The sequence below is a fragment of the Mauremys reevesii genome, linkage group 8, assembly GCF_016161935.1.
Source record: "Mauremys reevesii isolate NIE-2019 linkage group 8, ASM1616193v1, whole genome shotgun sequence".
Classification (NCBI taxonomy): Eukaryota; Metazoa; Chordata; order Testudines; family Geoemydidae; genus Mauremys; species Mauremys reevesii.
In genome coordinates this window covers 54882270-54896594 of record NC_052630.1, presented here as the reverse complement: position 1 = coordinate 54896594, position 14325 = coordinate 54882270, and the positions used below count along the sequence as shown (strand labels likewise).

The window sequence follows — 14325 nt, the reverse complement described above, 5'->3', positions numbered from 1 at the left end:
ACATAAAATACCATGGAGAGCCTGGCATGACCCACCCAGACCGAGATGCTGAGTCACCAGTGCATCAGAAATTGGTCAGGCCCCTTCTGGAATTTTTATAGCCCCAGATGAAGAACAGAGAGTTAAGACCATCTCCCACCAACCCCTCCTAGCTCCGGCTGCCTCCAGTCCAATGGCAGATGTGTCTAGCTCTTACGAATGAGGGAGTCCCTTTCAATATTTCTTTAAAACGCTGATCCATTTTGTGGCATGTCCAAATATAAAAAAATCCTTCGCATCCTTATAAGCCTCCCTGTACTTCACAAGCAGAGGATAGCAGACCTGTTTCATTGTTTACAATTCCCACGCACCCACCCCATCACCACTAGCTAGTTGTAAAGCAGCTTAAAAACCTCAGAAATAGCATGGATAGCTCAGGCAGGAGATGATCACTGGAGCCTTCTGTGCACCCCTTTAGTGTTAAGTGTTAACCCAGGTCAGAGTTCAGAAGTTGAGGAAAGTGCTGACTTACGCCCAGCTACAGGTGGCTAAGACAGGGAGTGTGTGCGGGGGGAGAGGGGAGGCTGCGTTAAATTGGGTGTTCCCCTATCCTTACAGATTTAAGCAATATTGCTGCTTCCCTCTGGTGGCCAAAAGTGGTGATGTAGACAGAGAAATCTGTTCGGCAACACTCAGTTCTAACACTGAACACTTGCAGTTTCTGTGCCTTTAAACGTCCGAGGTTCTGAGGGTCAATAAGTGATAGTGTACACATCTCCGAGTAAAATGCCAGCAATTGTGCATGTCAGCAAGCCCCTGAGGGGAGACTGATCCAAACAGGGGAAGTTAAAGGGAAGACATGAAAGTCTATACAGGTTTGCCCTGCAGTGAGCAAGTATTGGGGCTTTCTGGCAACTACCTTATTCTGCCATGACAGTGACGACATGCTGGGGAGCAGTGGGACACCCCCATTAGAGACCTTGGTTTTAACCAGTTGTCCGGGTCCTTGTAATATCTAACAGAGAACTAATAGAACATCTGTCATTTTAAAAGATCCCAAATCTGTACACCTACATACCCCAGAAATCACTTCTTTCCCCACCCATGAGATACTTTACACGGCACATGCACATATGCTGAAATGCAGCCATCTCTGGGGTGGAATGCAGCAGCTATTTAACCGCCCACAGCAGTGCTGCACAGCAGTGTAGGAGAGGAAATGAAATGCTGTTTGAAACTAGAGAGGTATTTAGGGTAGGCAGATGGCTTGGCCAGGGTACTGCACTGCAGCTAACATCACTGTTATTGCAGAAAGTGCGATAGGATCTTGAATAGCCACAAAGCATCAGGCCCTGTTTTTTGTGTCTTGTGGAAAGAGTCTCTCCAGCAGCACAGTGCAGGGATTGTTGGTTCAGTAGCGTCACAGGGGGAAGCCATCAGCCCATGTCTCTGAACTTCTCCATTCTCTGCTCCCTTTCTTCAGAGCTTCGTATCTTATTGCTTTGTGGCAGTGACCTGCTGGAGTCCTTCTGTATCCCAGGCCTCTGGAATGAGTCTGATGTGAGTAGCCGGCTACCGCTGCATGCGATCCATTGTGCGCTGTTTCCTTCCCTCCCGTCTTTGCTCTCTCCCACGGTGACCTTACATGTGGCATAACATTCCCAGGAAACAACTGAGTCAACTCACATGGGAAACCTTGAACTGTCTGCCTCTATCCCCCCATTCCAATCTTCCCACCCCTTCCATTTACACCCTCAGCTAAGCGAGTCAGAGAGGTATCCTGCTTCTGACTCTCAGAACCCACTAGGCTTTTATTTCAGGTTGGAGCCAGAAACTTTCCCTTTCGCATCACGTTTTTCTCCCCACCCTCAGGGAGATGAGTGGCAGAGACAGCTGGGGACTGCAGCTACTTATGTCTAATTCTGAGGGTGTAGGAAAATTTTAAAGGCCATCTCCCAAACTCATTTTCTTTTATAAACAGCATCTGTTTAATAGATTTAGGCCCTAAATTTAGAATATGGGGAGTGGGATATAGGGGTATGCAAGATCCAATTTTCATGACACTATAGGGAACAGAAATTTAAATAAACCAAGCAAAACAGCGTTTGTGTAGTATAAACCTACCACTAGTAATAATAATTCCAGCCTAGCTCTTATATAGCACTACAGTGTTAGGAACCCAAACACAGCTGCCTTGTGCTAGGACACGAGAACCCGGAAGTGAAACTGACCAGTCTCATTTCACTGCCCAAACTGAATGAAATGAGACATTACAGCATCCATGATGAAAAGCAAATTAAATTGAAATTATTTCTTCTAATCTGTGTTGCCTTAAATGCATTTTACCGTCTTTAATTAATTTATTTATTTATTTATTAACCGTGGCAGATTATTTTGTCTTTAAAGCTGAGTACTGTATTGCCAGCCCCAAATATTCCTAATCACGACTCAGGCCCCCCCAAAATAATGAAAATTCGTTTAAAAATCTCATGATTTAAAAAAAAATTGTGGGGGGGTTGGGTTTCGTCTGCGGGCATCTGGCATTTTTAGTTCCCACTTGGGTCACATTTTCAGACATTTTCTGTGCAACCATGAGGGCTAGGTGCTGACTTTTTAAATTATGAGCGCTGAGATTCTCACAGTCATCTGACTCCAGGGGATGGTGCTTTAGGTAAAAACATCAAATACCACAAGATTCATGTTAAAATAACAAGAGTCCACAACACTGCATGTGGAGAAAAGGACCGTTTGATATGCTTTTCTAATACACCCATCAATATAGGGGCTCTGGTACTTACCAATAAAAGTAAGACTGTGGCTTGGTCATCAGAACCCAGTTTATCATCATACTGACCCATACTAACAAACATAGGTTAAAGCCACTACATTAATACTCTTGCTAGCTAGAAATATCACCTCCAGCAAACCTATCTATGTTCATGGATTCCAAGACCAGACGCAACCATTGTGATAATCTAATCCCATGGTTTTCAACCTTTTTTCATTTGTGGACCCCTAAAAAATTTCACATGGAGGTGCAGCCCCCTTTGGAAATCTTAGACATGGTCTGCGGACCCCCAGGGGTCCATGGACCACAGATTGAAAACCACTGATCTAGTCTGACCTCCTGTATAAAACAGGCCATGGAACTTCCCCCAGATAATTACAGATAACATTGTCAAGACAACAGAATTCTGTTTTAAGGACCAAGTCCAGCAAAGCCTGTAAGCATGTGAATAATCTGGTCCCTGACTGTGTAAGTGTGTGATTAGAGTGAGGTTTTCAGGAGTACCTGGAATTAGTTCAAAATTTGCTTTCCATGATTATTCTGTATTAAATCACATATAATTTGCTGCTTCCTTGAACATTTCCCCCAGTGAATTCATGCACTAGAATATCTGCAAAAGGAAACAAAACAAATGCAAACGTTAACGGCTGTAAATGCATTTTTGGGAGAGAACATGCTAGGAAATTGGATTTGGGGAGAATATTTGCCCAAGCTTTGCCCATCTGTCCAGATGATCTCTTCTGTCAGAGCCAGAAAATACTGAACTACCTAAATCAGGCACATGCATAAAAGCAACAGCTCCATCTTGCAAGGACATAGCTAGTTCTGCTGATGTTCTAATGCCAAAGCAGCTCAGACAGGTCTTAAATGACATGCCCGCAAGCAGTTACATTCTGTCTCTACTGACCTGAGTGGAGCTCAGGAAGGGGTGAGATTTCCTTCCTACCTTTGAAAGCAGCAGACATGTTTTCCACTGAAATTCTTTGTTTGGTGCTTTAGGAGACACAGAAGGATATGTGGTCCTACCCGAGTAATTTAAAACCGACACAGACAACACAGATCAGACATGCTGGGAGATATAGAGGGAGGTTCAAGTGTTGCTCTTTTCTTTGGTATTGAGCGGGCAACAGTGTTACTAAACTGGATGACTGTTAGCTGGCTTTGTGGGAGAGGAGAGTTCTAAGTGGGCGTTTGAATCAAGGGAAGGAAAGTCCTTCCTGAACAGCGAGCAACACAGAGGGAGTTCCAGGCCTAAGGGGCTGTGTGAAAGGAAGATGAGAGGTGTGGTGTGGTTCATTGGCAATGTGGCACAGTCCTTGAAGACTGAATGAGGAACTTAGACTTGGTGAAGAAGGCTACAGGAAGTTTGTGCAAAGACTTGGAGGATGGCAACAAGGTCAGAACAGTGGACATAGAGGAAGATAATTGTGGGGTATATCTACACTGCAATGTAAGCCCAGGGTTTGTGTTCAGGCTTAAGCCTAATCCCCCTTTCCATCTACACACAAAGTGCACTAAACTGTGGCTCAGGTCCAAGGACCCAGAGTTCAAGCCCTATTGCTTTGCAGTGTAGACACAACCCCATTGAACTTGTGCTCTGGGAGTCTGCCAAAAGTATCCCACAATCCCATGAGCTGACTTTCTTGGTCCTCTGAACAGTCAAGTTTGGAGGACAGTCAAGTTTTCACTGCACCATGAACAAAGGGCTAGAGCAGCCACATTTTGGGAGGGCACTAGGAAGTCTGGGATGGGCTGGTTGGACTTGGACCCGCATAATGAAGCCTAGATGCTGCAGCCTCAGTTTGGGACCCAGTTTCAACAATTCCTAACTTGGGGTTACAAATAAGCAAAGACACTCAAGCCCTAGGTTAACAAACCCAGAATCTGCTAACAGGAGGTCTACTAACCCTGGTCTTATATTGCAGTATATGGGGTATGTCTACATTGCGATGTAAACCCAGGGTTAGTGGGACTCAAGTCAGTGGACTCTGCATTAGAGAACTCAGGGCTTGAGCGTCTACACTGATTGTTAATCCTACATTAACCTGGGTTCAAACTGGGGCTCTGGCATCCTCACTGCAGCATGTAGACCCAAGTCAAGCCAACCATCTCCCAGATTCCCTAGTGCCATCGCACAATGTGGCCACTCTAGCCTTTGGCTGTGGTGCACTGTGGGAAAACTTGACTGTCCACCCCTTGTGTGGCGGGAAGTTTGAACAGCCTGCTAAGCAGTCGCTTTGGTCAGTGCGTTCCCAGCTACCGGAGCCAGCAACACAGAGGAGAACTTTTGAAGAATTTCTCATGTTTGCACTTGTACTCCTGTGTCAGAAAATGGGCAGAGCTTCTGTGAGACGTTGGTGGACATTTCAGCAGCGTTTTCTGACCCACCGAAGGCACCTGACAAAACTTGTGATGGAGCAGGAAGACGACACAGACATGGCAGATGCAAATTGGCTGAAGCTGCTGATGGCATTCATTACAGCCGCTGGTAACTTGGGCTTCTGGAGCAGGGCCACAAGCTCAGCCTGGTGGGGTCACAGCATCATGCAGACCTGGGATGACCAGCAGGGGGGCCAGAAGAAGAAATATGAAGTAAGCTACGTTTCTGGTGCTTTGTGAGCAGTTTGCTGTGACATTCCTCCATAAAGACACATGAATGAGGGTGGCCATTCTGATCCAGAAGCAAGTTGCTATAACCGTCTGGAAGCTGGCTACCCCAGACTGCTACAGGTCCATTGCCAAGCAATTAGGTGTTGGAAAGTCGACTGTGGATAAAGTGGTGGTGGTGGTTTCTGAGTCAGTCAGGAGTGTGGTTTACCTCAAGGTGGCAGCCATATGTAATATTGCTGAAGTAATTGCCGGCTATGAGAGAATGGGGTTTCCAAATTTTGGATGGACGTCAGGGGAGAAAGCTGGAAAATGGTGAGGACCCAAGAGGGGAGGATAATCTAGATGAGGGAGTGTGGCAAAGTACCTTCTCAGTCTCCCCAGCCTCTGCTGTTTTTAGCCCTGGGGAGACAGGCTTGGGCAATTGCAGTCCCCCTTAGGGCTCAGGGGAAGTCTGTTCCCTGTCTTCCCACCAGCCTTATTTAAAGTAAGTCTTTTTCCTGCCTTGTGGGAGAGCGTACTGCCGCTCCTCCTGGGGAGGCTTGCTGCTCCAACACACCTGGCAGCCAGGCTCCTTCTCTCTCTCTGCTTCCCCCCCCCCCTTCCTCCCAGGAAGGGGTTTAAAAAGGTCTCAGGCAGCCCCAAGTTGAAATCACCTGGTCCTAATTACCTTCAGGTAGCTCCCCCTCAGCTGATTCTAATTTGCTACCTTGGTAACCCTTTCTCAGCTGAACCTGATTGACCTGTAGTTGTGTCTCAGTTGATAAGGAGGAGGGCCTTTTAACCCTCTGGGACTGACTCCTACCCCCCTCTTGCAACTGTCTGTCCTGAGTTTATCACAGGAGGAACAAAGTCTGGACAAGAGTGGAACAAATACACCAGACCACCAGAAAGTGGCTTTGGGAGTTGTCTTTGATCCAGTGCCAGATGATCTCTAAAGCCAAATTCCTCTGGCATCCCACACTGAGTACTCAAGCAAACAAACTTCTAACGCGGATACAGTGAGATCAACAGAGAGACTCAATTTCAGTAATTACGTCCAGTCTAGGAAACAGCAGCCATTCCCCTCTCCTGCTCTGCAACTGGGCAAACCAGAGAGGAGACCCCGAGAAATGAATCACTTTGTGAACTGCTTTTCCATCCGGACGCACCTCTGGGAAATCAACTCTCAGACTGAAAAATAACGGATCATTTTGTAAGTTGAGGGCCTAAATTAAGGCAGATAGTCCTGCATCTCAGGCTCAGATTGGCACTTGGGCACCCCAGTCTGATAATTTCAGCTGATCTGAGTGCTCAGGGTCAGGATTGGGTGCCCTAATTTAAACCCGAGGTTTGACACTTGGGCTGTTTTCCCCCCAGAATCCAGTCCTATTTTGCGTGGGATCCCAACACCCTCCCCTTCAGTTAAAGCACATGAGAGACTGAATACAGCAGCTCACTGCAGATTCTGCTTTGCTTCCTGCAAGCAGCACCTGCTTAGAGGACTAACATTTTTATCGGGTTAAAATAATGCTGTTTAGCAGGTGGCAGTTTATTTGCTCAGATATTTCCTGATATGCTCAAGAGCACTAAGTTGTGGGGAGTTGTTTGAAAGTGCTTCAAAGAGCTGGTCAAGATGTTGTCTCACCTTCCACTGAAGGTGCACAGCTTCCATTCACCAAAGTGGGGCAAAGCATCAGGGGTTCTGTCTGAATCCTCGCTAAGCTTGGATGACCAGGTAGCATCCGTTTCACAGCACTCCATGCATTTGTCACCTCCAGGCTGGGTTGCTGTAACTGAAGCTGAATGTGAAGACGATGCACAGGCATGAATGTGGCTTCACCTCCACCATGGCTTAGGCCACAAAAAGTGAGCACATCAGGTGTGTGCTCAAGTCCCTCCACGGGCTCCCAGTCAGTTTATGATGCCAATTTAAGACCCTGATCCTAGTTTTCAAAGCAACAAATGGCTCAACCCCCAACTACCTCAAAGACTGGATTTTGATCTAGGAACCCCCATGACAGCTGCACTGCCCCGGGCCAATGCAGATCACAAAGCCTAGGTTGAAGCAAGTGAGAGCCGGGGACAACGCGTTCTCTTACGAAGGCATCCAGCTGTGGCACAGAGTCCCGGAGGCGATCAGGCCAGAGCCTGACCATCTTCAGGAAATGTTGCAAAGCCGTCCTCTTGGAGGAAGCCTTTCCGCCACCATCAGTGATGCTCGCAGTTCAAATACCCCATTTATTTCTAACCCCCTTTTTACCCTCAAAAAGCCTACCCTAAAGGAGCAGCTTAACACCAAAAAGGGAGACATTCCAGAGACCCATTAGGGACTTGGTATTGATTTTAGGTGAGGGACTCTCATGCTATAGTGATGGGTGGCAGGATAAAATCTTAAGACAGACAGACACATGAAATGCTCTAAGTGGAAACAGTGGGATTCTAGGACTGAGCTTTGGTTCAAGCAGTATCATTAAATACTCCATTAACTCACTGTACAGAACACACTGCCGGGGAGCTTTAGCAAGGTCGAAACTGGAACAAAACCCAAAGGAAATGGAGCAGTGTCAGTGTCATCTTGGGAAGAAAACTCCCAGGATTGTAGGGCAAAGGGAGCAAAGAAACTTTAAATTAGGTGGTTGGGGGCTGTTTGTATTAGATTTAGAAGGTGCCAAGTGAAGCCAGGAAACCAGCTTGAAACTCAGCAACAAGGCTGCTGACTGATAAGGAGCCCAGCTGGATTTTCTCTTTCGAGGAGTGTGGCTCAGCCTTGCAGAGGAAATTCCCTCATCATTAGCTCTTCCATTATTGTGGTTGGACCCAGACCAGATTTTGCAGAGTGATCCACAGAGAAGGGCCCAAGTCAGAACCTTCAATCTGAAACCCAACAAACCATAGTGGTTTGAATGGAATGGAACCTGGATCTGAACCAGCTTTGGATTAGGTTTTGCCAGACTGAAATCTTGCCAGCCACCACTGCCAACGTCTCCATGGGAACTGAATACGCACATGCTGGAACAGAAGGGCCAGTTCAGCATAGCCGTGAGGTTAAACTTGCCCCTTTTTGCCACCTCATCGGTACTTACTGCTAGCATTTGGCAACAAGCTATTTTGGAAGAGCTTCTCCCTTACAGACCCCAATTCAGCAGCTCCTCCAGTGAACTCTGTGTGTGGAGTAGGACCGCAGACCGAGGCCCATAGGAAGGGAACGCACTGAAAAGTCCTATAAGAAAATACGATCAGAATACCTGCAGGTCTGTCTACGCTTCACGCACAGGGGGTGATTGTTAACTCAAAGAGACATACCCACCCTAGCTCGGTTCGAGCTATCACGCTAAACCAGCCATGCAGCCACGCTGCCCCAAGTACATAGCTAGGTGGGATCGTACTCAGGGCAGCTAGTGCCTCCTGCCACTCACACCACCCCAGCTACACTTTATTTTTAGTGCACTAGCGTAGGTATGGGTCCTTGAGCTAGAATTTGTATCTCCAACTGGCAGTGTAGATATTCCCAGGGAAGTTGCCAATTAGCCTCCGTAAAGACATTCATGTTTCTGGCAAAGACTTTCCAGGAAGTTTGCAGAAAGAAGGTAAGTTAAGACTTAGTTCCTTCAACACATCACAGAATATTTCAGCACATCTTTCATTTGAGTCAGGGACCTGTGAGCTGGTTCCTGGGCCAGCATCGCCCTGGTGCAGGAGGCTTAGAAGGTTCTGAAACGTCCCTCTTTGCATTGCTCCCAGATGGAGGTGATTGTCGGGGACTTTGGGATCGTGGTGGTGCCTCGGGACGGCACAGACACAGACCGGATTATGAACCATTCCTCAATACTCCGCAAGTACAAAGTAAGTGACTTTGCACAACACAGACATTCCCTGCATCATGACTGGGCCTGGGTCCGCTTGGCCTGGCTCTGCCTTCCACCCCCAGTTTCTTACTGTGCCATGATGCCATTGCGGGGCAGGTCAATGGGCAGGGTGAGCTGGCTGCATATGAAGCTTTACTGCTGCACCACTTCCATAAAGCAGCACCAATACCTGTAAGTGCTCCCAGCCTCTGCATTCAGGGAGACATTCATCCCTGTGCACAGGACTAGCATGAGGCCTGTGTGTCACTTACGTCTTCAGTGCTCATAGGTCTTGTTCCAGACCTCAGTGACTGGGATGGAGAACCCAGAAGCCCTCAAACCATCCCCAAGAAAGTGCCCAGCTGCCCATGTCACCTCTGGGCACTAGTGTTCCTCACGGCCAGAGAGCCCCGACATGCTGGGTGCACAAGCCATGAGGAGCAGAGGGCTGAGGTCAGTCATGTTCATTTGCTCTTCTCGTTTTCGCCACAGAACAACATCCTGGTTGTGAAGGATGACGTGAACCACCCAATGTCTGTCGTCAGTTCAACTAAAAGCAGGTGCGTAACTCGAAGGGCCTCCTGCTGCAGGGTACAGAGACCTGACCTGCCCTCACTTCCCACTGCGGGGCATCTCATATCCCACCCAGTGGATCCAAGAATTTCCCACAATCCACCACAAATATTTCCCCATCTATCTAGGTACTTACATAGCCCCATTTCAATAGTATCTGAGTACCTCATAATCATGGCTCCATCGTGTGAGGGAGGGAAGTGGTCTGATCCCCTGGTTACAGACGGGGAACTGAGGTACGGAGTGATTAAGTGACAGGAAGTCAGTGATGGAACAGGGAATTGAACCCGTGTCTCCTGAATCCACTGCCTTAACCACTGAGCCGTCCTCCCTCTGCAGCCTTGTCCCATCCACTTGCATTGATCTCACACACGTTCAGACCAATGGCTCCTTTGGCTAAAATGTTACCATGTGCATACTTGTGAGAGACAGTGACCCTCGTAAATGCACCTTCCCTGTGGAGATGTGACCAGCTCTTCCATGGACTGAGCCCACATGAAGCCTGATTTGAACCTTATCCAAACAGCTGCTTCCTATTGGGGAAGAGAAAACAGGCTGGGGCAACGTGGGGCGGGTAACTGGCAAGCACTAAGTCCCTCTGTTCTCTTGCCCCCCCAGACTGGCCCTGCAGCACGGGGATGGACACGTTGTGGATTACCTGTCTCAGCCCGTCATTGACTACATCCTCAAGAGCCAGCTGTATATCAACGCCTCTGGTTAAAGCCTGAGGCGCTGCAGCAAGGCAGCCCCACCGCTCCACTTCCCTCCAGCTCTCCATCACACTTCTCGCTCTCTGTGTGTCTGTCTCTCTCTCTCTCACTCACAGCCTCCGGCGCGTCCACCTGTCTCACTCACTGACTCTAGCGCTCCATAGTGCAGGAATCTCTAGGGAGCTGTGGCAAACCACCAATGGTACACAGCTCGGCAATCTGCTTTGGAGAACCCTTCCCCTTCATACACCGGGGGGCAGGGGGTACGGTAAATAGAGATGTACCCAGCATGCCTTAGGGAGGTGGCTCTGGTGTCCACCTTCCCAGCATGCCCTAGGGAAGTGATCCTGGTGTCCACCTTCCCAGCATGCTCCAGGAACAGGGGCTCAGTCTTTTCCCATCTTACGGCACTTAAGCTAAATAAAACACGGTGGATCTTTTTATTAATAGTTTTAGTGTGAGCCCCTTGGCCTCGCGACATGATGCACTATATCCGTGCTTGGCAATGGGAGATCCTAACCCACTTGGCTCAATGCCCAGACTTGGGCTAGGCTGAGAGCGCTGCTCAGGCCACTTATGGGACAGTTTAGCTTTGAAGTAAAAAAGAACTGTGAAAATTCTGAAATGGTTTTCTGAGCTAAGGCTTGGGGGGTGGGGGCAGCGGGGGAAGCACACCTCAGCCTGGCAGCAATTGCTTCTGCTGTAGATAATTATTCATTTGGAGGGGCCTCCTTTAATCTTCACTTGACATGAACCTGGTCACTCCAGGATGTCCCTTAAGTGGTCATGTTGTATTTGAGTCTCAGCTGGCGGGTACCTGACACTGATCCTAGAAAGGAATCTGTCATACCAGACTTGATCACAGGAACTCAAAAGTAAATGGCAGCTGAAGGCCACTGGTCGTGCTTCTCTCAAGCCCAACCATTAGGTTTTGTAGCGTCACAACATGGCAGGATCAGTCCATGGGATGCTGACAGGGGGAGAGGCTCTGTAACCTGATATTTACCAAAAGTCAATAAGCGTCTTTCTGATCAACAGGCAGCATATCCTGCTGTGCATGGAGGCACAGAGGTCTCAGTGAGGTTACAGGGGGTTACAATGATATGTCAAAAGGGGCTGATGAATTCATTAGCAGGGAGGGGGCTGCCATCATAGCTAACCCCTGAGCAAACTTGCCTTACGCAGATGCAGATGGGTAGAGCATAGCGCTCAGGGATGTAATTTGATCTATAGGCACAAGCTGCTCCCTTCATACTCAACCCCTGGGATCTACTTGCTGGCACCTCCCTAGTTAGTATGGTCTCCACTCCTGCCTGCCTCCCTTCCCTCTCCCCCCTCCTCCCTCCCAGAGTGTGGGGTTCAAGCTGCCCGTGAGGAGTCTGTTAAACGCAGGCTATTCACCCTGCGAGCTCTGCAACTTGCACCTTCCCCCGTCTCCCGCATGCCTCTCTTGGGACAAACCACTCTTGTGCTTTGCTGTCCGGGGCTGCGGTTGTAGCACATTGGGCCAAATGTCAGCAAGAGGAACAGATGCAAGGGGGACCTACACTGGCCAAGCAATGCTGAGATGGGTTGGAAAGAGCAGGGATGTTTAAGAGGCACAAAGGCCCCATACTGGCCCCGGCAAGCAGGCTGCAGTGCTGGGTTCCACTGACTCGCAGAGGGCTCCCAGCCCTGTGACAGTGCATGCGCTGGAGTTATTGCATCCTTAGAGAGGAAGGCAAAGCCCAGCTTTAGGGTTTGTCCTTCCGCTTTTCCAATTAGCCCTTTTACTTGGAGTTTAGCTGCTTGTCTTTAGTTCTCAGACACCTGCCATTACTTCCCTGTTATGCTTGTGCTAACCTGGGCTGTTTCAACCCGATTGCATTCCTGTAAGAAGGCACTGTAGCTATTCTGCGTGGGGTTCTCTGCATTCCCATCCAGATGCCGTGAAAAGCAGGAGGGCACTAGAATCCCACCAAGGGAACTTGCTGCTTGTGCCCCTCAGAGGGCTGTGATCCCCCCCAGGGAGAGGGAGCATTTCAGGAAAGGACCTTAAAGCAAAAGCCCTTAAAGGGCTGCAATGAAGCACAACCTGCTCCAGTGGAAGCTTCAGAGAGAAGACGCTGCACTAGATTTGGTGACCCGGTGCTCCACACGGCCACCTTGCTTGCTGTGAACTCACTATGGCTTGTTACCAAGAGAAGCCAGAGTCCAGGAAGGCGTCTCTGTCATGGCAAACAGCTGCCATCAGCCCTTCAGCCAGAAAAACATATGTAGCATTTGTAAACTCACTGTAGTTTATCGTGCTTTATAAGACATCAATGATCAGTCCTCAGAGGTAGGTATTGTCACCCCATTTCACAGAGGGAAAGTCAGAAGTCCAGAGGTTAAGTGATTTGCCCAAAGCCCAGAAAAAAATCAGTGTCAGAGCAGGGATTAGAACCCAGGAATCCCTAGGCCACTGCTCAGACCACTAGCCCATTCCTGTCCTGTTGGAAAGGCAACAGGATCATCAGTGGTACCACCAGCAAGATTTCTCTTCCCAGGCTTTACCCCCACCTGGAAATGTTAGTTCAGGAATTGTCACTGTTGCACTGAAGTTTCCCATGACAAACAGAAGGGTAGGAAAGGGGGTGGGGAGATTGGACTGGTTTTGCCAGACTCCAATTTCTCTGCTCTTCCTGCCACTCATGGCACCAACATGTATGTCCAGGTGGGCACCAAGTCAACTCAGAATCCATGAGGGCTGATGGGAGCAGGTAGGAAACGTGTATGGTCACCTGTTCTTCAGGGATGTCTCCATCTGGAGTTCCTGCTGCTAGCACCCACTGCTCTACATACTAGCATGGGGGAACCTGGAATGAGCAGCCTTCCTGGCAGCCCCTGCTCACACACACTGCAGGTGGATATAAGGGGCACAGTCATTTTGTGGGGGAGGGAGGGGAAGAGTTCTCTATCTATACAACGTCCGTAGCTAAGCTCTTCTAGACAAACTGTTCTTACTACCCTGTGTGGGTGAAGCTTTTCATGAGCTCTGACTCACACACAAGCTATTTCAGAGAATAGCAATGGCTACTTGCCAGAACCTACTGCACTTCTCCACTCCAAGCTGGAGGAGATAAAGCAATCAATGTCTAGAATGAGCCACCAAGACACAACAAGGGAATAAACTCAGAGAGAAGAGGCTTGCCCCTGAAGTGGGAGGTAGGACAATTGCTCTTAACTGAGGGAAGATGAAGAAAGGAAATAAAAAGGAATTAAGAAAGTGTTTATAAGAGTCAAAAAGCTCTCGATCCCCCCGCTCCTTCAGGTGATCAAAGGGTGTGAGATAGGAAGCAGGCCAGTTTTCGATCTCATCCAGTTTAGGACGGCATGCCTTAGAAACATAGCATTGTGGTATGGATGATGAATATACTATGTCTTACTAGTCTTATCTATGCCTTCATTTATCTGCTCAGTAAAACTCATGGTACGGGGGGGATGGGGGTGTAGCATATCTTTGGAGTGGACTGTTGAACTGTTGGGATCAGTTTGGATTTGATCCTTGGGTTGGCGCGAGCAGTCGCGCCTCCATCTCTAACCCATGCAACAAGGGTTGGCAAGGAAGGGTTTTTTTTCAGTGTATGAGGGGGAAAGAGGGTGGGATGGTCCTTGAATCCGCAATTTTAATAACACAGTTTTGCTTTATTGAAATGAATAAAAAAAGTTTTAAAAGAAAAAAAAAAAAACCTCAATGGGTTGAAGTTGCCATGTTGCCAATTGCATCTTCGTGAAAGAGTTTGGAGTTGGATTTCTGTTGCTAAAAGTGGTCGACAAAAAAAAAAAAAAAAAAAACCAAAACAAAAAACCCCCACCCCTT

The 14325-nt window shown here is 48.3% G+C and overlaps 1 protein-coding gene across 1 annotated transcript in view; it reads left to right on the top strand.

Moving 5' to 3' along the window:
- The window catches only part of NMNAT2 (nicotinamide nucleotide adenylyltransferase 2), a 75652-nt gene extending 61530 nt beyond the window's left edge, over positions 1–14122 (top strand). Inside the window, exons 8-11 of the mRNA XM_039486714.1 lie at positions 1463–1539; positions 9098–9199; positions 9694–9761; positions 10393–14122. Coding sequence (XP_039342648.1) covers positions 1463–1539; positions 9098–9199; positions 9694–9761; positions 10393–10495 — 350 coding nt within the window. The 3' untranslated portion in view covers positions 10496–14122. The remainder of the gene's footprint in view (positions 1–1462; positions 1540–9097; positions 9200–9693; positions 9762–10392) is intronic.
- Positions 14123–14325: the final 203 nt, after the last annotated feature.